General features: G+C 52.9%; 1 protein-coding gene across 2 annotated transcripts; it reads right to left on the minus strand.

Moving 5' to 3' along the window:
- Positions 1–5,328: 5,328 nt before the first annotated feature.
- Positions 5,329–20,052, minus strand: MAP1S (microtubule associated protein 1S). Of its 2 annotated transcripts, XR_005375019.1 has the most exons (8): positions 19,912–20,052; positions 18,497–18,598; positions 16,959–17,041; positions 16,014–16,154; positions 13,009–15,343; positions 6,388–6,623; positions 5,938–6,023; positions 5,433–5,573 (listed from the first exon to the last, which is right to left on the minus strand). XR_005375019.1 is itself a non-coding variant. In XM_038566889.1 (7 exons), exons 1-7 carry the CDS (start codon positions 20,033–20,035, stop codon positions 5,418–5,420), a joined length of 3,177 nt encoding a protein of 1,058 aa, XP_038422817.1. In that variant the 5' UTR covers positions 20,036–20,052; the 3' UTR covers positions 5,329–5,417. The 2 variants fall into 2 exon arrangements, 1 of the variants encoding a protein (XP_038422817.1); XM_038566889.1 differs by lacking the exon at positions 5,938–6,023 and having other exon boundaries at positions 5,329–5,573.
- Positions 20,053–26,725: the final 6,673 nt, after the last annotated feature.

The following is a 26,725-nucleotide window of genomic DNA, read 5'->3' on the forward strand; positions in this document are numbered from 1 at the left end:
TGGCTGAGCCACCCAGGTACCCCCATTGTTGTCTAATTTAATTGAGACTTTAATCCTCCACGTTGGACATTACAAATTCTTGCTACTGAAAGTGAGGTTTCTTCAGTTGCATTTCCCACCTTTTTGCTTACTCTCTCCTCCTGCATGTCAGCCCTCCTGCCTGATCCTTTTCTTTCTGCCTAAAACAGTTCCCTTAGAATTTTGTTTAGCAAGAGGCTCGCTTCTCTATCCTTCTCAAGAGATATTTTTGCGGGGTGAGCATCTCTGGGCTGCTGCTTTCTCTCAGAGCCCTGAAAGTGGTGTCCCCAGGTCCGGACAGTGGGACTGAGAAGTTGCCTCTCCATCGTCATTCTTACTTTTCTTGGTGACTTTGGTTTTCAGGCCCAAGTCAGCTATTTTATATATATACATATGTACACATATACATATACATTCATATACACACACACACACGTATATACACCTTGCTTGGGATGTGGTTAGCTTTCTGAGTCCTGGTGAATTGGTGTCTTATCAGTTCTGGAAAATTCTCTGCCTTCACCCTCTTCAGAGTTTGCCTCTGCTCTCTCCATCTCTTAACTTTCCCTCTCTTCCCATGTTTGGGAAATTCACTGCACCCATCTTCTAGCTCACCAGTTTTCTCTTCAGCTAGCTCAAATCCAGTTAGTCGCATCCAGCGTTCAAAACCTTCATCATTTGATAATTTCTCTTAGTTCTATTTGGCTCTTCTACAAATGTCTTGCTCTTTGTTCACACCTCAGGGTTAAACACAGATTCTGGGTCTGATGATGCTGACAATGGAAGTCTCTGCTGCCTTAGTGTCCCCTGGCTCCCACCCACAGGGACAGGTTGTGAGTTTCGATGCAGGTTCCTAGTTTCTGGGATGTGATGGGGGTTGAAGGCCCATCCAGCAGACCTCCAGGGTCATCATCACCTTGGACAACTTTAAACCGTTTCGTCCACTGGAGGCCTCTGGCCACCCAGGTAACGCTGGAGCTGCAGACTCAAGCAAGCTCACCATTCACACTAGATTCTTTCCCCTCTTCCTCCCAACAGCCAGGCCAGAGACAACCAAGTTTCCTTTCCATTCCTGGGAAATCTTTTTTTTTTTTTTGAAAATCTTATTTTGATTTTGACTTCACTTTTTGTTGTTGTTAAGATATTCATTCATTCATTCATTCATTCATTCATTCAGGAGAGAGACACAGAGAGAGGCAGAGACACAGACAGAGGGAGAAGCAGGCTCCCCGTGGGGAACCTGATGCAGGACTCGATCCCAGGACCCCGGGATCATGACCTGAGCCAAAGGCAGATGCTTAACCACTGAACCATCCAGGTGTCCCTTGACTTCACTCTTTGAGGTCTTGACTTAACAGACCCACCATTTTGAAGTCCATGAAAACAGAAGACCAAACCCACCTCGTGTAACACAAAAGCTGCTTCCTTCCTGGGGCTCTTGCTTCTTATCCTCTGGTGGCTCACTGACACAGTAATCAGGATTTAACTCATTTTTACCCAGCAATTTTCATTGTTTTTCTTGGATGATCAGCATGAGAATCTAGTCTACGATATGGTCAAAAGCAGAAGTTTATAATATTTCTTAAAGATTTTACTTTTTTAAGTAATCTCCACATCCAACATGGGGCTCAGATTCACAACCCCGAGATCAAGGGATCACCTGCTGTACTGATAGAGCCAGCCAGGCGCCTCTGTAGCATTTCTTTTAGCGTGTGTTTGGGCCCCTTCTGTGTAGTTTCTAGAACTCTAAGAGGAATGAGCATGTGAAAACAGCTGGGAATTTATGAAGGGAAAAAATAAAATGAAGGAGAAAGAACCTGCTGAGGACCTATTAAGACACACAGGGCTACACCAATGAAATAGCCTGGAGAGGACCAGAAAAGCTGGTGATGGATTAGAGCAGATGCAGAAACAGACGCCGACACACTAGGGTCTTATTCAGGGAGGAGGGAGTGTTTCAAACCTGTACCCAGCCTGGGGACAATCAGATGGCCCTTTGGGCTGGAGCAACCCCTCCATCTCTCTTTATTCCTATATAAGTACTAGTAGGATAAAAATAAAAGTTAAAATTATAAATAGAGAAAAATATCATGGGAGAATTTGTGCCAGCTGCAAGATAGGCCTCTCATAGTGCAAAAGACATTTAAAAACCATGGTTTGAAAACCATAAAAATAAAATGTTTACAGAAAAAAATGATCATGAAATTGAGGTCAATCTGGAAAAAAAAAAAAAAGCTTACCACAAAAGCTTAATGGTTAAGATGGTAGGGATCCCTGGGTGGCGCAGCGGTTTGGCGCCTGCCTTTGGCCCAGGGCGTGATCCTGGAGACCCGGGATCGAATCCCACATCGGGCTCCCGGTGCATGGAGCCTGCTTCTCCCTCTGCCTGTGTCTCTGCCTCTCTCTCTCTCTCTCTCTGTGACTATCATAAATAAAAATTAAAATAAATAAAAAAATGGTTAAGATGGTAAATGTTTTTTTAAGCACAATTAAAAAAAATTTTAAGTGTATTTAAAAAACAGAATTATGATGTATAAATGAGGAAAAGACATACATATAAAACAGTGGAAGCAGCTTATTATGGATAAATTCATTTTAGAAAACCTCCTGGTAATACACCAGATGAACTGAGGATGGGAGGCAGTACCCGTCACTGGACAGTTTGGCCAAAGTGCAAACTCGGCAATGTGGCCTCCTGTTTACAGAGACCCACCCTGAGGCCCGGGGCTCAGAAGCCCACCCTTACCTGGCAACAGGAAAAAGCGGGCAGAGGGCTATAGCCTGCCTGTCCTGGAGTAGCAGCAGCCATGCCGGCTTTACTGGACACGAAACACCTGGCCGGGTGTGGCACGAGCACTCTCGCTTCCCTGTAAGTGTGGTAAGAGGCAGGTGCAGGGGCAAACAAGTGGGTGCAGGGTGGCAGACCCAGGCCCCATGTGCTGAGCAGCACCCCCAGACCGCTGCTCCCTTTCCCGCTGTGTGCTGTGTGCTGAGCTTAGCCGTGGCATCACCCACGGCACCCTGGGAAGTTCCGTCCCTGGGGGGTCTGGTGTGGGCACTCCTGAGGTCCGTCTGCGCTTCCCGCCTGGGAAGCCTGGCCCCATCCAGCCCCAACATGCCACATGATGACAGCCAGACACCTGGCCCTTACAGGAAGCAGTGAGGTCCCCCACACCAATCCTTTGTAGCCATCTCCCCACCTGCTACCGCCCTGACAACTCTGGACTGAACTGTGTGTCCTGTGGGGTGCGAGCCCAGTCCATTTTTTTTTTTCCTTCTTGTAACACAAGTGTCTGACTTAAGCTTTGAGTGCCCAGGCATCTGCTTCAAAGATGGCTACCTGGAATAAACCTGTTTGTCAGCCACACTACTAGATAAAAAGAGCCAGGTTGCCTCCCCACACTGAGGCTCCTTTATTTGAGGGGTCTTGAGTTTTTTATTTTTTGTTTTCTTAGGATTTGGCAGAGAGTGAGAACACACAAGCAAGGGGCAGAGGGAGAGGGAGAAGCAGACTCGGAGCCTGACACAGGGCTCGATCCCAGAGCTCTGGGATCATGACGTGAGCTGAAGGCAGACACTTAACTGACTTAGCCACCCAGGCGCTCCTTGGTTTTGATAACTGGCCCTTGGGGCCACTTCTTTTTTCCCCCCTTCTGGCATTTTACATTCCCACTCCTATGTTTAAGGTTTATCAATAAACAATGAGCCCTGGGAGACCCAGGCTCCCATTGTGAACCCCAGTAAAAGCAGAGGCCCAGCCAGTGAACAGGTGGCTCTCTCTCTGTTCTCCACCTCCTCACTGTGTGGCCCTGGGGTGCTGTACAATCTTCCAGGTCTTGTAAGGAATGAGCCTTTACTTTTTTGTTTCCTGATGGTTGTTGCTGAAGGGTGTCCTACAGTCAGCACCACAGAGGCCAGTCCAAGCACACACTGGATATTGACAGGTTGGGACGTAACCAGTACAACCTCCCACCTCTGCCAATTCCTATGTTTAAGCCCTACTTCCTATCGTGAGGGGGGTCTGTGGATGTGGGAACTTTGGGAGATCATCAGGTAGTGGAGGTGGGGGGCTCGCACTAGGATTGGTGCTCTAAGAAGAGGTATGAGAGAATGTGTCCCCACATCCCGTCCCTCTCCACGTGAGGACCTGGCCAGAAGACAGCCAGCTGCAAGCCAGGAGGTATCCTCAGCAGACCCCGACTGTGCTGGCACCCTGACTTCCAGCCTCCAGGGCTGTGAGAAGTGAGTGTCAGTGTTGAAGCTGCTGGGGCTTTGGTTCAAGCAGCCTGACCGTGCTGAGCCAGTGCCGGATGTGACTGCAGGGAGGAGTCGGCTGTAGGAGGCCATAGGCAGCCACAGGTGGGGATTTCAGGCCACCACATCCAGGGAAGAGAGTGGTGTGCCCGCCACTCTGGGGCCACTGTCACAAATGGCCACAAACATTTCACTCTTGAGCACTTCTGGAAGAACAACTCCGAAATCAGGGTGTCAGCAGGGTCAGTTCCTTCAGAAAATTCTAGAGGAGGATCACTCCTCACCACTCCAAGCTTCTGGAGGCTCCAGTGATCCTCAGCCTGTGGCCCCTGGGCCCAAAATCCACCTGGCCTTCCTCTCTCTGGCTGTGTCTCTCCTCTTTGTCTCTTATAAAGACACCTGTCATTGGATTCAGGGCCCATCCAGATAATCCTAAGGCCCTTCACTTAACTGCACCTCTCTACATGGTCACACCCCCAGATACCAGGAGACAGGACTCAGGCATATGCTTTCTGGGTCAGCACGCACGGCATCTTCTCTAATGTTATGGCCAGGTATCATCATACATGCAGAGAAGGGGGCCTTCAGGCATTGATGCAGTCTACCCTTTGGGCTTCAGATTCTTCTTTAAGGGCTCTCTGTAGTGTGTGACTCTCCTGCCATGAGCATCAATTATCTCTAGGAACAGAAAGTAACCTGTTTTCTAGCTTTGGAGCATGGGGCCCCTGGGGTTCAAATCTCACCTTGGTCACTGATGCATGTGTGTGTGAGGTGGGGGTCCAGCAGCTGCCCAGGGGAACAAGCTTCCCCACTGGTAAAATCAGCCTCTCACGGTCACCACCAGGTCAGGCTGGAGGCCACAGTCAGCAGCATTTCCAGAGAGGCCACCCTCCCCTGGGCCGGGGTTTTCCCATCTGCGAGGTGGAGGTCAGAGTGTGCCTGACCTGGGCATCCCCTGGCTCCTGGGGATCCCCCAACCTGGGGGCCTGGGCAGTGGTGATGACTGTCCCAGATGCTGCCAAGTCTCTTGTCAGCAGAAGGAACCAAGGCCACAGCTGAGTGGAGTACCTGGTTTATTTCTGATGCAGGGGAATCTCGGGACAGTGGCAGATTCTGGGCTGAGGGGGTGGGTGTCGGGAACGGAGCTAGAACTCCACCTTGCAGGCGGGGAAGGCCTCGTCCTGCATGGACACGGTGCTATTGCTGCCCAGCACGGTGATGCCCAGCGCCTGGTGCCGAGCATGAGTCTCCTCGTACCACTCGTGCATTGCCACTGAATCGAAGGTGGGGATCAGGGTCACCTGCGGGTGAGACAGATGGACTGACAGTGAGGGGGTGCACCCTCCCCTCCTGGCCCAGCCCCTGCTCCACTCCTGGCACCCAAGGCCCTTCTCTGAACCCATTTGCTCTGCTTCCTTTCTCTGTCGCCAGGACGATTGTAGCTGGTGGCCAGTCCATCCCCAAAGTCCCTTCTCTTCCCCACGGCACCCCAGGGACCCTCTCACAACACAGGAGACTAGGCTCCCTCTGGCTCCTCCCTTGCCCATAGCAGGCTTTTTCTACTGCCACCCCGTGCCTCAAACTCTCCCTCCCAGCTCTCTACAAGCTGCAGGAGGAGCAGGGGCCATGTGGGTTCCCCGTAAGGCTGGGAGTGGGCTCACTCACACCCTGCATGGGTGGCCAGGTGCTCGGAAGCTCCTGCTTCTTCCCAAACTTGCCTTATCCTCCAAAGATCTGCTTCAAGGCTTCCTCTGGAGACAAAGCCAGCCCACAGTCAATTTTCAACTTTGTCAACTGCACAGACATCACCTATTCCTTCTGGCTAATTCTCACAACTGGGATGATTGAGGGCCCGGAGGGTCAGGGGAGGGGATCACACCAGCCCTGCCCTGCACCCAGGCTGCTGCAGACAAAGTGGAAGCAACAGGAAGAGTCCTGGTGGGACTTTGACTCTCACCCTCATTTCTGTGGCCTTGGGGACACAGCTTTGTCTCCCTGGGCCCCACTCCCTCTGTGGGTGGGTGAAGGTCACACAGACCTCCTAAGACTAAGTTCGACAGGAAGATCAGGAGGCCTCGTGCTAAGACTGTCTGAGACCCTGGGGTGGTCACGTACCTGGAGGTCACGGTCCCACTGCTGCTTGCCCGCAAGTAGTGCATCCAGGACGGCCCGCATACCCTCTTCCTTGCGCTGGTCCTGGCCACTGATGACATAGCAGAGTGCACGCACCCGCCGGAAGAATTCCTCGTCCACTAGCCGGGCACTGCTCCCGCTGGGCAGATAGGCCAGGTCAAGGTAGACGGGGGACCCTGGAGGGGCTGCTGACCCACCTGGCCGGCTGCCAGCTGACCCTGTGGGCAAGAAGGACGGGGTCAGTCCTGAGCTCCTGGGACCAGGAAGAGGCTGAGAACCAGAGCCCAGGGAGAGGCTCCCAGCTCTCCCTACACCTCCCCCAAGTAGCTCCCCCTCCCCAGGAGAAGGCCTGATCTATCTTATAGTTGATTAGCTCTCCTTGGCATGGGAAGTTACTCAATGAACTCTGCAAATACCCATGGTCATACCCTCAGTGCCTGGACCCTCCCTGGCTAGTCTCTGGTCACAGACATACCCAGGGCCAGAGGTAAGGGAAGGTATGAAGGGACAATCAGGGAGGGCTTCCTGGAAGAGGAGGTTTTCAAGCTTAAGCTCCCAAAGCAGCCAGTACCTAGAACAATGTGCTGCTTCTGCAGCGCCCATCTGTTCAACTATTCAAGGAACATTTATCAAGCCCTCCTGGGCATCAGACATTGGGGACATGGCACTAACCGAGAGAGACAAAAATACCCGTCCTCAAGGGCAATGGGGAGATAGAGTGGGTGTGGGAGGGGCAGAATTGCAAGAGGGAGACCCAGGATGTGGCACGGCTCTCGCAAAGCCTCATCTATGGCTCTGAATCCAGAGCCTGTGCAAAGAGGATGAGGCCACCAGTCCCAGGTGTGTCTCAGAATCAACTGATTGAGGACATACCTGGATCTTGGGCATAGGAACCCGGCCAGATGCTTGGCATCTTAGAATCATAACATTGCCAAGCTCAGGGTATGCATCCAGAGGCTGTCAGGGCACTTGCAGAATGCATGAATCCCTCAGCTTGGGGCCAGTGACCTCCCTCACCCATAGCTAGGTGCAGCGGTGGTGAGGACCTTAAGACTCAGGAAGAGAAAGCCACCATAGCTATGGAAGGCACAGGGGAGACAGGAGGCAGAGAGGTAGAACAACGAAGAGAAGACTAGGGGAACATGGGTAGAAGCCTCAGCGCAGGAGGGCAGGGGTAGAGCAAGGACAGCCAAATGACAGCACTGCCTGCTTTTGGAAATGTAGTTTTACCAGGTTGCCCATTTGGTTATATACTAAGCTGCGGTTATGCCAAAGGGCAGAGCTGAGTCGTTGGGGCAGAGACCATCTGGCCCGTAAAGCTTCCGGCCTTCTGAAGACACAGTTTGCTGACATTAGCATGGAGGGTCATTCTATCGGATCCAGTAGGAGGAGGAGACCCCAAGTGGCCAAGTGCCCCGGCAGACAGGGCCTTGGAGGACTCAGCCTCCAGCTGCTAGCCTTGCCCACAGGCTGGGGTTGCCATCTGCTGCTGTGCTGGGGACCCCCGACCTGCTTAAGCTCACAGGGGCCCACTAGGTGCCTGTCTTGGAATGAGCCCAAGAAGGATAAGAGGTGGCAGCTCAGATGGACACTGACGCTAGGAACTGACAGGGCGAGAGAAGCCAGAGACATGGTCAGCTTCTGTAGGGCAGGGCCACCCACGCACCTGGAATAGGTGAGAAGCACTCAGGGACACAAGCTCATGTTACTATCACTGCCAACCTTCATCGCTGCCCACCCCCCACCCCCCGCCCTCCAGCAGGGGTCACCAAGCACTAGAATGGGGCAGGTACTAGCCAAGATGAGCTGGGCGTGCAAAGCACATGCCAGGCACCCAAGACTTAGTGTGGCAACAAGAAGAGGAACTAGATAGTAATTTTTCATATGGAGGACATGGACACGTTGGAATATTCTGATACAGTAGCACGCAGGGCAGACTGAACTCAGCAGGATTCAGGGATGCTGATGCGGCAGGAAGCAAGGAATCTGTCTCCTGACCCAGACAATAGTCATACGGGCAGCCCCTCCTCCTCTTATGTGAGACTGAGAGGACTGGGAACATTTTTCCTCCCTCCCACCTCCCTTCATTTTTTGTTTTCCCCCTTCGGGAGCCAAACACGTAAGGACTATGCCATTCAAAACCCACTGCATTAAATCACTGTATTGTACATCTGAAACTAATTTAACACCAAAACTAATACAATACTGGAATTAAAACATTTAAAAAGAGATTTAGGGTGGTCACCATGCACGTGGAGAAAGGTGCAGACTCAGAGAAGACTTGAGAAGACCCTTGGTTTCCACCTCAGACTGACCCTCAGCACAGAGGCAGCACACATCAATTAACCAGAGAAGCCACACAAACCTTCCTCTGGGAGAGGGGGAGATTTGGATCTCCAGAGTTAATACATTATTAAATTTGAATGTCCAGTTTTCAACAACAGCAAAAATCACAAGGCATACAAAGAAACAGGAAAGGCAAAACCTAGTCAAAGGAAAAAAAGGGGAAAAAACCCCAGAAACCACTCCTGAGAAAGGCCAAATGGCTGGCTCATTGGATAAAAACTTTAAAACGATTTTTTTTTTAAAGATTTTATTTTATTATTTATTTATGAGAGACATAGAGAGAGAAAGAGAGAGAGAGGCAGGGACACAGGCAGAGGGAGAAGCAGGCTCCATGCAGGGAGCCCGATGTGGGACTCGATCCCGGGACTCCAGGATCACGCCCTGGGCCTAAGGCAGGCACTAAACAGCTGAGCCACCCAGGGATCCCCTAAAACGATGGTCTTAAAGATGCTCACAGAAAGAAAGGAAGACTGCAAGAGAATGCTGCATGAACAAAACAGAAACATTAAGGATATAGAAAATGTAAAAAGTAAATCCAAAAGAAATTCTGCAACTGAGAAGTACAACTGAAATGAAATATTCACGAGAGGAATTTGATTCATGATTTAAACAGCGATTTTTAATGACAGGACAATGGCACTGATCAAGTCTGAGGAACACAGAGAGTAAGACCGAAGAAAGTGAACAGTGGTTAAGGGACTCGTTGGACACCATCAAAAGGGCCAATACACAGGTCGGAGTCCCAGGAGAGAAAAGGGCAGAATGATTATTTGAAGAAATAATGGCCCTAACTTGCTGTAATTGATGCAAGGCGTGCGTATGAATGTCCAAAAAGCTCAACAGGTTCCAAGTGGGATGACCTCAGAGAGACCCACTGTGACTTGACTGCTGAAAGACAATCTCTGAGAGAAAACAGAGACAAAGGGGAAGTTTATACCTATAAACGTTTATATTAAAAAACATCTCGGGACACCTGGGTGGCTCAGCGATTGAGCGTCTGCCTTCAGCTCAGGGCGTGATCCTGGAGTCCCAGGATCGAGTCCCACGTCAGGCTTCCTGCATGGAGCCTGCTTCTCCCTCTGCCTGTGTCTCTGCCTCTCTCTGTGTCTCTCATGAATAAATAAATAAAATCTTAAAAAAAAAATCTCAACATGACAACCTTGCAACCCAAGAATTAGAAAAAGAACAAAGAGAAATCCAAAGGTAGCAGAAAAAAATCAAATAGTAAAGATAAAAGCAGAAATTTTTAAAATTGAGACTAGAAAAACATAAAAGATAATCAACAAAACCGCAAGTTGGTTCTTCAAAGAGATTAACAAAATTGACAGCCCTTTACTAGACTAAGAAGAAAGAAGACTCAACTTCCGAAGATCAGAAGAGTGGGGACACTCCTACTGACTCTACAGACGTAAAGGCAGTAAGTAAGAGAGTAGCATGAATAGCTGCACAACCAACAAACTGGATGACCTGGAAGAAATATGCAAATTCCTAGAAACACAAAACCTACTAAGGCCGAATCACAAAGAAACAGAAAAGCTCAACAGATCTATTATTAGTAAGGAGATTGAATCAGTAATTAAAACTCTTCTAGGCTTGGGCACCTGGGTCACTCAGCAGCTGAGCATCCGCCTTTAGCTCAAGTTGTGATCCTGGAGTCCAGACTTCTCCCTTTGCCTACGTCTCTGCCTCTCAGTGTCTTTCATGAATAAATTAATAAAATCTTTTTTATTTTTTTTTATTTTTTTATTTTATTTTTTTTTTAATAAAATCTTTTTTAAACAAATTAATTCATTGGGACGCCTGGGTGGCTTAGCAGTTGAGCGTCTGCCTTCTGCTTAGGGCGTGATCCCAGTCCCGGGATGGGAGTCGCACATCCGGCTCCAGACCCACATCAGGCTCCCTGCGAGGAGTCTGCTTCTCCCTCTGCCTATGTCTCTGCCTCTCTCTCTGTGTCTCTCATGAATAAATAAAATCTTAAAAAAAAAAAAAAAAATTAGTTAATCAAGGAATAAAATGTAAGAGCCAAAACCATAAAGCTCTTAGAACAAAGCAAAAGCTTCATAACACCCATCACATGGCTACTATCAAAATTCAGAAAATAGTGTTGGCAAGGATGTGGAGAAACTAAAATCTTTCTGCGTTGTTCGTGGGAATGTAAAATGGTGCAGCCGCTGTGGAAAACAGTATGGTGGTTCCTCGAAAAATCAAAAATAGAATTTCCATGTGATCCAGCACTCCTACTTCTGGGAATATACCCAAAAGACTTGAAAGCATGGTCTCCAAGAGGTATTTGTCCAACCATGTTCAAAGCAGTATGATTCAACCAACAGCAACCAAAAGGTAGAAACAACTCAAGTGTCCATTAACGGGTGAATGGATAAACAAAATATGGTCAGCCACACAATGGAATGTTACTCAACCTTAAAAAGGAAGGAAATTTTTTTTTTAAGACTTTATTTAAGGAAGAGAGAAACAGAGCACACGTGTGCACAAGCAGAGGAGAGAGGCAGAGGGAGAGGGAGAAGCAGCAGGGGGAGTCTGGCATGGGGCTTGATCCCAGGACCATGACCCAAGCAGAAGGCAGACACTGAACTGAGCTACCCAGGCGCCCCAGATATTTAAAAAAAAAAAAAAAAAAAATATATATATATATGTATATTTTAAAGATATTATTCATTTATTCATGAAAGATACAGAGTGAGAGGCAGAAACACAGGCAGAGGGAGAAGCAGGCTCCCTATGGGGAACCCAATGTGGGACTTGATCCCCAAACCTGGGATCACGACCTGAGCCAAAGACAGATGCTCAACCTCTGAGCCACCCAAGCATCACTAAAAAATATTTTATTTATTTGAGAGAGAGAAGCATGAGCAGAGGGAGGGGCAGAGGGAGAGAGAGAATCTCAAGCTGACTCCTCACTGAGCACTGAGCCTGATGTGAGGCTTGATCTCACAACCCTGAGATCATGACCTGAGATCATAACCTGAGCTGAAATCAAGAGTCAGACGCTTAACCAACTAAGCCACCAGGCACCCAAGGAAGGAATGTCCTTAAAAAAAAAAAAAAAAAAGGCGGAGGAGGGGCGGGTTATGACGCAGGCTACAGGATGGATAAACCACAGAAACATTCTACTAGAGTGAAATAAGACCGAGTATGAAATAAGATAATAGAGTACGATTCTACTCACAGGAGATGCCTAGAGTACCTAAGTCATAGAAACAGCCAAGTAGAATGGTGGGTGCTGGGGAGGAGGAGAGAAGGAATGGGGAGTTAGTATTTAAGGGGGACAGAATTTCAGTTTTGCAAGACAGAAAGAGTCCTAGAGAGCAAGGGCACGGATGGCTGCACAACAATGTGAATGTACTTAATGCAACTGGCGCCATGTTGCATACATTTCATCACAACTAAGGAAAACCAGGAGAAAAGTTAGCCTGGCATACCTGAGACTGCTAGCCTTAGAAAGGTCTGCTTCCAGAGTGGCCCTTGGCTGCAGTCTCGGGAATTTAAATCTCAGAGAGGTCCCCACTGAGTGACAAGGGTGGCCTGTGTGCTCACCTGTCCTGCAGCACTGCGGCTCCTGCTGAACCCCTGCTCCCCCTTTTCTGAGGAGTCTGGAATTTGGGTGCGTGTCAGGCAGAGGGTGCCAATGTAATCAGCACCCCCCAGAAACCCTGGGCACTGTGTCTTTTACAAACCTCCCTGGTAGGCACCACTTCACATGGGTCATCTTGGCTCCCTGCTTCGGCATTGAAGCACATGGTGTGACTATGCTGGGAGATAGCTCTAGAAGCCTGTGCCTGGCTTCCCCCTCCCGCCCCCCCCCCCCAGGGGGCCCCACCTCCGCCTGTGCCCCTTGCCCTCAATGATTCTATTCTGTATCCTTTTGCTCTAATAATACAATTCAGCCATCAGGAGAACTGTCAACCAAGTCCTCCCAGCCAATCATCGAACCTGGTGGTGGTGGGATTGGGAACCTCCACACAAAATGGTTAAATATACTATTAAAATTAATTTCACCTATTTCTTCTTACTAGGGCTCAAGTTCATGACGACAGATATGCCCACTTTATGTTTCCACTGACAGCAATGCTTGAGTGCCTAGGAATTACAAGTGCCTAAACAGTGAGGCAGAATTTCCATTTTATGTGAGAAACAGAGGCCCAGAGAGGATGGCAGGTGTGGCTGAGACCACACAGCAAGTATGGAACAAAGACTTGAGCCAGTAACACTGTAGGATGCCAGCTCTTGGGTACTCACCAGGTGGGCCCCGAGTGGTCGTCTTGGGGACTGAGGACTTTCTGGACAGAGGTGTCCGACCTCCCTTGTCACTGGGCTCACTCCGGGTGCTGAGCGGCCGACTGGCCCTGTCTCCACCAGCCAGTCCCTTGGTTTTGGCAGTGCTCGCTGCAGTGGCTTTGGGAGCAGCAGTGCTGGGGTTGGGGCGAGCCAGGGACTTCCGGGTGCGGCTGAGGCCCTCTGTCAGCCGTGCCTGCTCAGGGGGCAGCATCTCAGGGTCCACCATGCATATGCTGGGTGGGGTGGGCAGCGGTGGGGGGAACTTGAGAGGCTCGGGCAGCGGGTCACGGCGAGGGACCCCAAAGCCCTCCATGTCCTCATCTGAGTCCGCGGTGCCAGAGGCGGCAGGCAGGGGGTCTGAGTCAGACAGGGTGGGCAGGGACTCACTGACAGATGTGGGTGGCGTCTCCTCGGCCCCTGGAGCGCCTGCCCGCTCCTGGGACCGAGCACTGCTATCTGAGCTGCCGGGGGATGCGGGTGCTGGCACCATGGGCACAGCCTTTCGGTGCTCAAACTCGCAAGGTGACACCAGGCACAGGTCCACATCATGTGGGGAGGCTGATCGCCGTACCCGGGGGCCACGGAGTGGGAGGCTCAGCCCAGCCTCGCTCGCAGTGGCAGGTGGTGGCGGAAGCACCTGCTCGAAGGACACGGACAGGGACTCGTCTACCTCTGTGGAGTGTGGGGAGCCTACCTCAGCTGGCAGCGAGGGTGTGGTCACTGTGGGTGAGGCATCTGGCCCAGCCTCCCCGCCGCGCAGCGGGCTCAGTGACAGTCGCCCACTGCCTTCAGTTGGGCCCTGCTGGGCTCCAGTAGGTGAGGGTGTGTGAGGCCGGGGTGTGCCAGCATCCAAAAGCAGCTCCAGGGTCTTCTCCTCCCCGGCTGGGCTCAGCCCCAGCTCCAGGCTGCTCTCCTGGCTGGGTGTGGCCACCAGCTGGGGAGCTGGGGAACTATAGACCTCTGCTGGGGGGCTGGCCTCCCCACACCGGAAGCTGGGGGGGCTGTGGGGCCCATTCTCCATTGGTGGGGCACCTGGGCGGGGGACATTGGGTGCTTTGCGGGGTCTGGGGGCCGCCTGGGCACCCGCCTTCTTCACATTAACAGAAGCGGAGACTGCCCGGCGTACCTCCCGGGGCTGGGTCCGAGGGGCGCTTAGCTTGGGGTCCTTCTTCACCTCCCGGGGGACCTTGGCTTCTTTCTCAGCCCTGCGGGGGCCCTCAACTCGAGGCGGGTCCTTCCGGGCCACTCCAGGGCGCTCCTGGGAAGACCTGGTGAGTGCTGTTATCCGGCCTTCTCTTCTTAAGCTGTCCCGGGAGCCCACGCTTTCCTTGCTCTCAGCTCTTCGAGGCCCCGCCAAGTCCTGGGGAGTCACCACGGGCTCCCGCAAGAATCCCAAGTGCTGCAGGCGGACCAGGCCATCCAGGAGGCGGGCAGGTGGTGTGCAGCCAGGGAACAGCACGCGCACCACCTTCTCAGTGGGGCCTGCGGGGTGCCACACTAGCAGGGCGCACACGGAGGCCAGTGTGTGCTCAGCTCCAGCAGCAGGTGGGTGCAGTACATACATGTCGAGCCGGCCCACGCCCATCTTCTGAAAGAGCACAGTGGGCTCAGCTGGGAGCGGCCCGCGGTTCAGAGTCAGGGGTGTAATGCCCAGCCGGGCCAGGAGGCTCAGGGCCAGCTCTGCCTCGTCCTCACCGCTCACCAGACGGGAGGTGGCCACGCGGGCATTGAGGAACACGACCCCCAGGTTGGGGGAGATAAGCCTGCGCAGCCGGTCATCCCCGGAGCCCCCACCAGCCGCTGCCTCCTCACGCTCTGCCAGCTTGCGCCGCAGCAGACTGTTGAGGCCTGGGAGGCTGTCGGCGCCTGCATGGGTCACCAGCACAGCATCCACCCGGTCCAGGTGCCGCACCAGCTTCCAAAAGCTCGACTTGGGGTTGGAGCCACCATTGACCAGCACTGTGAAGCCATTGACAGCGAAGAAGGCTGCATCGCCGAGGCCGCCAGGGAAGATGTAGCAGCAGGGCCGGGCGAGCCTGAGGAAGCCCACAGATGCCGGCGGCTCAAGCAGCTCAAAGGGAGATGGTGGCTCCAGGGACTCTGCCACATACTCCAGGAACTCGCGTAGGCCCTCAGACGCCGGCAGCTGCATGGGGGGGTTCCATTGCAGCTGGAGTGCACTCTGGAGGCCAGGCACTTCAGGTGCCAGCTGGGCCCAGTCACCAAAGGTCGGGCAGGTGATAGTCAGCTTGGGCAGGTCTGCAGGTGGGGGCGAGGATGCCAGGAGATCCCGGATCTGCAGGAGGTAATGATTATTAGCCCCTGGAACCAGGCAATACCCAGCCCCTTAGGAAAACTAGGCCAGGACACCCCCATCCTGCTGCCTCCTGGGGCGGAGAATCCCTTGCCCAACCCTTGTCACCCTTAGGACAAAACCCAGCCCTCCCCCAGGTCCACAGAGACACATGGGCCTGCCTCACCATCTACTTCCCTCCCCACCCTTTCTCTTACTCTCCCTACCTCAGGGCCTTGCACTTCCTGTTCTCCTCCTACAGCACAGCTCCCTCCAGGGAGACCTTCCATGTCCCCTACCTCTGTATGCTGTTCCTATCTCACCATCATTTTGTCATTCTCTATAATGGGAAAAGATGGTTTACCAATTATTTTTCCTCATCTGCTCCACCCAGACTAAAGACTCTAGAAAGGACCCTACCCAACTGAGCCTAGAGCCTGGGGTGCCACTGAAGGTCTCTGGGAGGTCTACTGATCTACAGGCGTAGCTTCAAACCATACACTGTGGTGGGTGAGGAAACTGAGCCCCCCAAACAGAAGGGACATGTATCACTGCTACCATTCCACAGAAGAAGAGATGTGATGCAGGGGAGATATATCCCTAGGGCCACACAGCCCAATGGGTAGGAGTCAGGATTCAGAGCCAGGGGAAGCAAGATGAGAAGGTGGCTTACCTCTTTGTCCCCTAGGACCTGGAGGAAGTGGCGGGGCGAGAAGCCCCCCGTCTGGAGCAGCAGCTCCCCTGTCTCTTCCAAGCAGGGCCCAGCCAGCACCAGCAGCTTGTGAGGGGCAGGGTCAAGCAGAAGATTCCGGAGCTGAGGACGGAGACTGTTAAAGCCCCTACTCTATGTGATGACAAAGCCTGTACACACACCCATGCTGGAATGGACCCCAGCCCCAAATTTACATATAACCACCCCAGCCCAGCACTCAACTAGAAGCCAGAAGCATACCCTCTGGGCCTCCTGCTGAGCCCTGCTCCCCTCACCCCCCAACCCTGCGGCTCATCCTACAAAGCCATGCTCCAGTGCCTCCTCTTCTTAGAAGCCCACCATACCCTTTCTGGACTCCCTCTAGCCCACTTCTCTCTCTGGCCCAGCCTCAATGCCACGGGGAAGAGAGTATCTGTGTCTAGCTCTATCTCCTTCAGAACTCCTCAAGGACCATTTCTGATCAAAGGGATCAACCCGAACCAGGTTCTCTAGAGGGGTGTCCTGGGGCTCTAGCTTGTCCATCTTTCCCACGGATAACTGGAAGAAAGGCATAGTGTCCACAAGCTACAAGTATTAAGAAGTCAATCCACATAATTCCTGGGGCCCAGCCACGAGGGAGGCACAAGATGCAAAAGTCAAATCCTGACTTCCAGCCTCCAGACATTCCCCACTCTGTTCCTTCCTCCCAAACTCTAATCTTTCCTGACTTCACCTGCTCCCACCATCACCCCTGAGGAGGGAATAAGCTGCAGCTGGGTCCACCTGGGGAGGCTTCCTGGAGGGGGGTGATGCAATGGGGTGTCAAGAGGATTTCCAACAGCACAAAGTCAGGGAGGCAGGAAGTCAGGACTTGGGATGGCTCTGGTCCTGGCAGCCTACTCCCTACAGGAGACAACTATTCCATACCTCATCACATAGGGACTTGTCTGATGGATTTAGGAGGACCAGGGTCTCCAGGGTGTCTCCACGGTGGTGTAAACTCCGCTGGCCTGCGAGGAAATTGGGCACAGTAAGTCTGGGGCTGGGCCATGTGTACCGGGCCAGGCTGTCCCGGTGTTGAACCCTGACTCCCTGTGTGACTCCAGGCAGCCATAAACCCCTCCAGAACTCTGCTTCTCAGGGTCATCTGAGGGTCAACAGCACACGGTAGAGCTATAGGTCAGGATGAGGCAAGAACAGGAAATCTGCCTTGGCAGGCCTCAAACTGGAAACAGCAATGACAACATAGACTCTACTGCTTGCAGGCCCCAATTCACAGCAGTCAGCCCTATGGGGGATGCCACTGTCACCCCCATTTTATAGGCAAGAAGCCTGAGCCCAGGGAGGGCCAATGAGGGATACCAGGAAGAGGGGAGAACATGGGCAAAGGCTCTGAAGCAGGCCTGGGCTCCAAGTGTCTGAGGATCACAAAGTGGCAGGTGAGGTTAGAATAGGGGAGCATGGGGGCAAGGGGGCCATGAAGAGGGGAGTAGGGATGATTCTGGAATCTGAACCTGGTCTGCCCCCAGAGCCCAATGTTTCAAAAATGGAGCACCAGGACTGAGGCTGGAGAGGTAAGGACCTTTTGGCACTGGTCTACTTTTTATCAATTTATCACATGCTTATTATCATGTACGGATATTGCCCCATTCCGGTGGGGAAACCAAGGCATAGAGAGAGGAAATGGCTGCCATGGTCACACAGAGCAGATAGGATTTCCAGCCCCCCCATCTCATGAGGGGTCAGGAAGCCACCAGGAATGGTTAGGACAATGAGGCGCGAAGGACACTTCCTTCCTCTCCTGCAGCAGCCTGGAGCTGACTCAACGGGCTGGCTGAGGCAAGAGGGACTGCAGGACACACCTGGAACCCGCCCAGCTGCTGCTCTGTGCAGTAGGTCACCCTGCACGGTGCAGAGGTGGTCCAGGCATCCCGACCCCTTTCTCGATCTTGCTCCTTTCCCAGCTCCCCATCTACTGAGCACCTACTGTGCACCCAGTCCTGTACAGGGGTCACAGACACAAGCCAGACCCAGTCCCTGCCACACGGGGCCCACACTCCACCCTCCAGGGCCCCTCAAGCAGCCCCTCACTTTCCAAATATCTTCTCACCTCACCTAGGCCCCTCCCTCCACTTGACACACCAACCCCAGATGCCTTTCATCCAAAGAACCCACTTTTGGAGATCCCCCGGCCCCTCCCACTCAGCTGCCTCATCTGCAAAATGGGGACAAAAACAGGAGTTCCTGTCTTGTGTATAACTGATGTCCAAGGGAGTTAGCACTGGGTCAGGGCCCACCCCTGCTCTGCACTCTGTAGAGCTGAGCTGTATTATTGCTGTTCTTTACAAGTGTACCTTACCCCTCCTCCCCCCAATGCCTGTCACAGAGCTCACACTTGGAGAACATATGCCTGGTGAAGCATATGGAAGGGGAGCAGCTGAGGCATGCGGGGTCCCCAGTCTCACCTTTCACGATGCTGGAGAAGGTGGCAGAGTGCCGGGACACAAAAACCTTGAGCTGCTCGTCAAGGCTGCAAATGCTAGGGTCAATGTCCCAGGACCGGATGCCTGTTATGGGGGGAAAGGGAGAGCAGGAGAAGTGAGAGAGGGAATCAGCTGGGCTCCCCAGCTCCCCGGAAATCTCAGTACCTAGCATCTGGCAGGTGGGAGCAATCCCAGCCCCTCCCCTCAACCTGCCTCCACTATGCAACAGCCTGGAGTTTCACAACTACCCAAAGTGCCCCTGCACCCGCATCAAGGAACCCAAAGCGTAACTCAGCATTTCAGAGAAGAGTCACATCAGTACCAAAGCTCCCACCTCCTATTAAACAGTCATCTCCTCCCCTCCATCATCTCCCCGACCCCCACCACTGGTCTCACAGCTCCTCCATCCTGCCAGACAGGCTCCTACCTCTTGGCTTTTGCACCAGCTGCTCCTGCTCTCAGGAGGCCCTTCCATCTGACTACCCTTCAGGTCCTCAGCCCCTTGCATCCTTCTGAGCACTGCTGACAGCTTGTGAGCTTAAAACCTGTTCCACCTCCTCACCCATTTTGGGTCTATCTCCCTACCAGACTGTTGGCCCTGTGAGAGCAGAGCTGAACCTGCCTGTGGTCTCCACACTATCCCTGCGCATGGGCCAGTGGGGAGGGAAGGAGGAGGACTCGGGCGCAGACTGACGACATTCCCGAGCACCAGAACAGAAGTGCGCGCTGCCTTCCCATTTTACAGGCGCCAGACCGCAGGCCCTGCCCATCTGATTCGGGGGGGATGAATGGCCTCCAAACACGGTGTGGGGTGCACCACGCCCGAGCCCGCCGGTTCCACCGTGCCAAGTGGCTGCAGGTGAACCTTGCAGGTGCACCCATGACTCACCTCCCCAGATGCCAAATCCCCCGGGCAGGCCGCGCCCGCCCACACCCCAATTAGCAAGCTCCCTGTGGAGCAACGGAATATGGGCCCCGCGGCTGCGGGCCCGGCCTCTCCACCCCTGCTCCCTCCACGACGTCTAGGCTGCTAAGACCAGGGGATTCGAGAAGACCCCCCCTCCCCTCGGCCGGCTCGCTGGGCGGGAAGCGGAGCTATGGTCCGCGCTGCCCAATCACGCGGGTCCTAGAGCCGGGCGCGAGTCCCATCCCTGGGCTGCACCCGAGTCGGGGCGGGGCAGCCCAACAGGCCCGGGCGCCGCCCCCTCCGTGGGCACCCAAGGCCTCAGCCCGCGCCCTGCGCCTAACACGGTGAGGAGGCTCGAGCCTCCCGGCCTCTGGATCCCGCCGCCCCCCTCCTCCCCGCCCCCAGCTCGGCCGCCCCACCCCCCAGCCCTCGGGCCCAGACGCACGGCCGCGCCCGCCTCCCGCGCCCCGCGCCCCCAGGCCGGCCCGACCTCGCTCGAGCTCCTCCAGCACGTAGGCAAGCAGCCCCGAGCACCCGCACTCGCCGCCCACCACGAGCAGCAGCGAGCTCGGCGCCAGGGCAGCCCCGGGACCCGCCGCCGCCGCCGCCGCCATCTTCGCGCCGCACTGACGCTCCGAGCGCCCACCCGCTGGCCCCGCCCCTTAAAGGGGCCGAACCGGAAGAACTGGAGACCCCGCCCGGAAGCCCCCTCGCCCCTCGCCTGCCCCCGGCCGCCCCCCTTCAGGTCTTGGCTGCTGGGGACGCGGGTACCTAAGTGGATCTCCACTTTGGCCACCCCGCCCCAACTGACCATTCCTTCGTCCATGCGTCCTTCATTCATTCAACAAGCTTTAACTGCCTGCCTGCCACGTGCCCTCCGGGGGCTCATGATCGCAGGGGCCCACTGGGAACCAGGCCCACATGCTCCTAGCTCCCTGGGTCAGGGCTTAACAGAGAAAAGAAAGGTATCTTATAGCTAGGGTTTTAAGGGATGTGTAGGAGTTTGACAGGTGTGAGTGGTGGGGCCAGAGCATCTGAAGCAGAAGTTAGAGCATGTGCAAAGTCTTAGAGGTAGGAAAGTACTTTTGTGTTTGGGGCACATTCCAGAGCACTCTGGGCCCTGGAGCAGGGTGACACGTTTGCACCTATGTGCCAGGCATTTTACTGCATTAGCTCATTGAATAAATTTATGAGGTAGGTGATGTTATTATGCTCATTTCAGAGGAAAAGAAACCGAGGCTTGGAGAAATTAAGTCACCAGCCCCTTAAGTGGTAGAGCAGAGTTGAAGCCAAGTGAGTCTGGTTCTAGAAGCAGCCTGTGGCAGGCACTGACTGCCTGTCTCACATGGGTACCCCTCCCTCCCCAGACAATCTCATTCAGCCCTTGAAGCTATGGTGGCCACTACTTAAAAATATTTTGTTGCATCAAACTTTTCGATGGTTGTCTGTGCCCAGGGAGGGCTGAGCTGTCTCTCTTGGAAGTGAGGTCTCCATCCCTGGAGGTATACAAGACAAATCAAGACAGAAATGGAAAGGCCTGGGAAACAGGATTGGCCTCCTGTCCGCCTTTCGTTATCTGGGGTTGTTTAGCCCAACTTCCTCTCTGGTCAGTGTGTAACAGTCACTGGCCACGTGCTGTCTAACGTTCCAGTACTCCACTTCCTCTCCCTTTTTGGCCCTGGCATTCTTCCTCTATCCCAGTCCCTCCTTCTTAGCTCCCTCCCCCGTGTCCTGGCTGCCTGTGATTTCTTACATTATTGCTTTGAGCAATAATAGGACTGGGAGTGTCTATATCAGGCTCTATTTCCCCTACCAGGCTGGGAGTTGGAGGCCAGGCCAGTTAGAGGCCTCTCTGAGCCCTGGCCTTTTGTAAGACAAGGCTGAGCATCCTGGAAATGCATGATAAAGGCTTGTGGAATGGAGATGAAAAGCCCATTAGTCTACCACTCATTTATTACTTATTCCTTCATGTATATTTACTGGTTAAGACTTGAACCCAGGACCTTCTGACTGAAGTCTATGGTCTTCCTCCTGCCTACGGCTGTGAGTTATGACTGTTGCTATCAATTCTAGTTTGTCTTAAAGGGCCCTGATGTGTGAGGATGTGTCTCCACCAGGGTGTCTGACTTGGGAGGAAAGGTCCTCCCTAAGGACTGTGGGGGCTGATGTTCTGAATGTTCTGGAGTCCTAAGGTTTTTCTGTCATCCAGGTTGATGATGCTTGTATGGGAAATGTGGGGAGCATTTCCCCAGGGATGAAGCATCTGGGTTATCACTTCTGAAATCCCAGGCAGCAGACTCAGGTTACTTCCTTCCTGCCTTTGTCTCCACCCAGCTCTATGCCTGTTTCAAGGTCATCTGTCCCTAGAGGGATCAGATGATACCATTTGTGGGGAAAAATGGAACTCAGCCTTCAGGACTGCTGGGCACTTTTGTTTTCTTACCCTGGCAATTCTTTTCTCTTTTTAACATTTTTCTTGAGGCTTAACATAAGGCATGGTCAAGTTCACAAGTGTCAAAAGTGGTGGTTGACGAGGGCGATGGCACTCTGGTCAGGATCTAGGACATTCCCAGCTCCTGGCAGTTCCCTGGACTCTACAATTGACACTCCCCTCTCTCAAGGCAACCACTGCCCCGACCTCTGTCATCATAGGTGAGTTTTACCTGGTTCTAAACTTCACATAAATGGGATCACAGAGGATGGCCACTCTTGATTCTGGTTTCTCTTATGGTAAGGGGCACGCATTGGTCCTTTTCATGGCTGCGTAGCATTCTTAGGGAATGCTTTTTTTTTTTTTTTTTTTTACGTTGTGGTAAAATACATACAACATATAACTTCTTTTAACCATCTCAAAGTATATAATTCAAAGAGTACAATGTCATGCAACCTTCACTAATACTAGCTCCAAACAACTTGCATCCTCTTAAAAGGAAACCCTATTTCCATTCCATTCCCTCAGCCCCTGGCAACCACTATTCTACTTTCTGCCCCTACAGATTTATCTGTTCTGGACATTTCATACACTGTGTGGCCATTTCTATCTGGCTTCCTTCCCTCAGCATATTGTTTCAAGGTACATCCATGTTGTATCCACGTCTGACTACTTTATTCCTTTGTATGGTTTTACTACATCTTGTTTATCCATTCATACATTGGTGGATGCTGGAGTTGTTTCTGCCTTTTTGCTATTGTGACAAGTGCTGCTGTGAACATTCATGGATACGTTTTTGTTGAATACCAGCTCTCCATTCCCTTGTGTATAAGCCTGGGAGTGGAACTGCTGGGTCACATGGTAATTCTATGTTTAGTTTTTTTGAAGAACTGCCAGAGCATTTTCCACGGCGGCTGCACCATTTCACATTCCCGTCAGCAATATATGAGAGTTCCAATGCCTCTGTGTCCTTGAAAACACCTGGATTTTATCATCACCATCATTACTATTATTGTTATTAAAACCTCTGGGTACCACTTTTTCACTGTTTGTCCATTTCCCCTGTCGGTGGACATTTGGGTTGTTTCCAATTTGGGGCTATCATGGATAAAACTGTTTTGAACCTTTTTTGTACATGTCTTTTAGTGACTATACCTCATTCTCTCCCAGTAAATGCCTAGGGGCAGGATGGCTGGGAGATGGGGTAAGAGATGGCCAGACTGTTTTCTCAAGGGGTTGGTGAGGAAGTCTGTGCTACATCCATCCTCACCAATATTTCAATTTCAGCCTCTTTAGTATTTGCCTTTCTTTCCTCCTTCTATCCCTCTCACCAGTGCTGTACATCTGTGGCATCCATTAAGCATGTGTGTTGAGAACCCTAGTTCTGGGTGCTGGGAAGGGGATCATAACTGTTGGTCCTAGGTGCACATCACTTCCAGTCTGGGCCTGAAGGGAGCCTGAAGTCCCTGGGACTGTATGCTTTATGTGTTCATTTCACCCTTGCAACAATTTGTGTTTATTCTCTGAGTAAACATATTTAATAAATGGACAAGTGAGATTTGGAGAGGTCAAGGAACAGATTCAGTGTTTAGCACCCTGGCCGGGATGTGAAACCCAGGACCTCTGATGCCAGGCCCTGCAATATTCATTCATCATTCATTTGTTCATTCATTCCTCTGCAAGCAATTTTTTAACAACTTCCTGTGCCCCTGAGAGGTCTCAGTCCTGGTTCCCAAGGAGATCTCAGTATGCCGGAGAAAGAGCTATCCATAGATGTTCCCCCAGCCCTGGGGCGACAGGGTTGGGCTGAAGGGTGGGTCCCAGAGCTGGAAGGGTTAGGAGTAGAGAAGTAAGGGCTTTGTCTGGGGAAACAGGGAAGGTATCCTTGAAAAAGAGACATTGGAGCGAGGCTTTTGAGGAGTGCACATAAGGCAGATGATATATTCATTAGTTCAACAAACACTTCCAGCCTGAATCCTCTGCGCCAACCTCACCCCAGCCTGGTCGCAAGGAGTCCCCAGGCTGGAGGAGTCAGAACCAGACACAGACTCCCCAAAAGGTCATGGATGAGCTGCAAGGAGAGGTGGAGTATAGAGATGCCCTGGAGGGGAGGGACATGGGTGATTTTCAGGGGCCAGCAGGTGTCTCCTGGATAGAAGCTGTGGCTCCAATTTGCTCTCCCAGAGCAGAAGCAGCAGGTACTGAATGTTTTTACTTTGGAATATATTGCTTGGGTTAAATGAGGCCAAGATGACATGGTTCTGCCCAGAGAGATGCTTGGGCCTGTTCCAAACCACTTCCTTGCAGTGGAGCTTGTTTCCCCAGGTGAAATATGTGGGAGGAAAAACAACTTTCCCCACCCCACCTCCATGGGCCTGGTGGAGTGGTGGTGATGGAGGACTGATTTGTTGCTTGTGGATAGAGGTCCATGCATGTGAGATATTTGAGACCTGTGAGTAGAACAAGGAGGTCCCAACCAAACCTGGAGACATCTAGGAGGACTTCCCAGGGGAAGCAACACTTGAGTCAGAACCTGATGGAGGAGGAATTGGGACAAGTATGGGACAGTGCAAGGAGCACCTGAGGAGGAAGAGCATTTCCTGTGGAGGAAAACAGCATGTGCAAAGGCCCTGAGGCCAGAACAGACTGGGTGTGCAGGAAGACTAAGAAGACCACAGAGTGGCTGGATGGGGTAACTAGGAAATGCAAGAGGGTGTGGCCCGGGAGGCTTGTGGGGGTTGGGCCACACAGGGCCTCCGGGTCACAAGAAGGTGTGTGGATTTTAGTCTGAGGGCTCTGGGGACCCATGGACAGTGTGGGGGCAAAGGGGACATAGAATGTGAACTGTAAAAACAATCATGAGCTGGTTCCAAGCATTTTATGAGATCAATGTGCATCACTACCCATTCCGTTGTACAGGTGGGTAAGTGACGTGCCCAGCATCACACAGCACGTGGCAGACCTAGGATTTGAATGCCCTCAGTTTTGGAGGCTGGCTGGGCTCTTGAACACTTAGCTGGGAGCAGCCGGGTCCAGACGGTGGCCCGCTTGCCATCAGTTCATCGTGCCAAATCGCCAGGGTGCGGCGGCGGGAGGGAGGCAACTGTGAGTGGGGGAGGCTGCATTTTGTTCGTTCCTAGCCCAGTCCTCCGCGAGGACCCTCAGCCCCACCCGCAACTCCCCCCAATCCACGCAAAGGCGCCGCCTGAAATGGCGATTTCCTGCGCTCGGCTCCCACCTGCCCCGGGCGCGCCCTAACTCCGCCCCCAGGGCGGATTGGACGAGGCCGCGCGGCGGGCGCCCAATGGTGGCTCAGGATGCAAGTTCCCGCCCCTTCCTCTCCCTCAGGCCACGCCCCCAGCCCCGCCTCCGGGCCGGCCCTGGGTCGTGAGCTGGTGGAGGGAGGTGGCTGGTTGGACCTGGTTAGGTCCCTGGGGGCTGCAGAGGACCTTGGAGTGGTGCTCCGAGCCAATATTGAGCACGTCATCTCCAGAAATGACGTGTGTCCCTTCCCTCCTCCCACACACGTGTGTGGAGCGCACACTGCGTGCCAGACCCTGTCCCAGGCCAGCAGCGGCCCTGCCTTGAGGAGCTCCCAGCTCAGTGTTCTCAAGAGGCCCGAGGGCTCCCTAATTGTTAATACTAGATTCGTTCATTCATGATTCCGCTTGACATGTTTCAGGAGCACCTAAGCACGTACTATACACCAGGCAAAGGGGAGACAGTATTTTCTGGGATCTCGTCCTGGCTTTTAAGGAGCTTGCTGACCTGATTGGGAGACAGACAAGAAAACTGGTATGATGTGGAGAACACAGGGAGTTCTCCACCCAGCCTTGGGGGTCAAGGAAGATTTTCAGGAAGAGGGGGCATTTCAGCTGAGAGCAGGAAAGAAGGCAGCTCATCCAGGAGAAGAGAGAGGAAGGGGGTTCCTGGCGGTGGGAACAGCAGCGTGCAAAGGCCAGCAGGAGAGTTGTGTCGGAGGAATTAAAGACATCCAGGAGGACAAGTCTGGAGGAGGATGCTAGAGAAGATAGGGAGGCCAAGGCAGAGGGGGCGAGGCTGGGCGGGAGAAGGGGGGGCACAGAGCGACTGGAGCCTGGTGGGTGGGGGGAGAGAGAGAGAGAGAGAGGCAGAGACACAGGCAGAGGGAGATGCAGGCTCCATGCAGGGAGCCTGACGTGGGACTCAATCCCAGGTCTCCAGGATCAGGCCCTAGGCTGAAGGTGGTGCTAAACTGCTGAGCCACCGGGGCTGCCCTTTTTTTTGGTTTCTTAAGATTTTATTTATTTATTCATGAGAGACCCAGAGATAGAGGCAGAGACATAGGTAGAGGGAGAAGCAGGCTCCCTTTGGGGAGCTTATGCCGGACTCGATGCCAGGACTCCAGGATCACCACGTGAGCCAAAAGCAGAGGCTCAACGACGGAGCCACCCAGTCGTCCCTGAATTTCATCTTTGAAGCCCCGATCTGATCCAGAGCAGGAGGTGACCTGCCTGGGTGGCTTGCAGTCTTGGGAGCTGGTTAGAGGGGACAGAGATGGGTCCACCAGGCTTCCCACCCCAGGCAGCACCATGTCCTTACATCCACACCCGAACCAAGTCAGACAGTCACCGTCGTACTCGCATCTCCCATCCCACTAATGACTGGACAGGAAACACAAGGCTGAGGACAACACGGAGGTCAAAGGTTCGCCCCCCAAGCCTGGTGGGTTTCAAATCCCAACTATGTCCCTCCCCAGCTTGTGACTGCTCCGTGCCTCAGTTTCCCCATCGTTTGAACCCCTATCATAACCGCCTTCACCTAGGAGGGTCTCTGTGGAGATTAAATGATTTAAAACGTGCAGGATCCAGCCCAGCATGTGCTAAACTCTCAC

Source organism: Canis lupus, chromosome 20 (genome assembly GCF_011100685.1).
Source record: "Canis lupus familiaris isolate Mischka breed German Shepherd chromosome 20, alternate assembly UU_Cfam_GSD_1.0, whole genome shotgun sequence".
In the NCBI taxonomy this organism is placed as follows: Eukaryota; Metazoa; Chordata; class Mammalia; order Carnivora; family Canidae; genus Canis; species Canis lupus.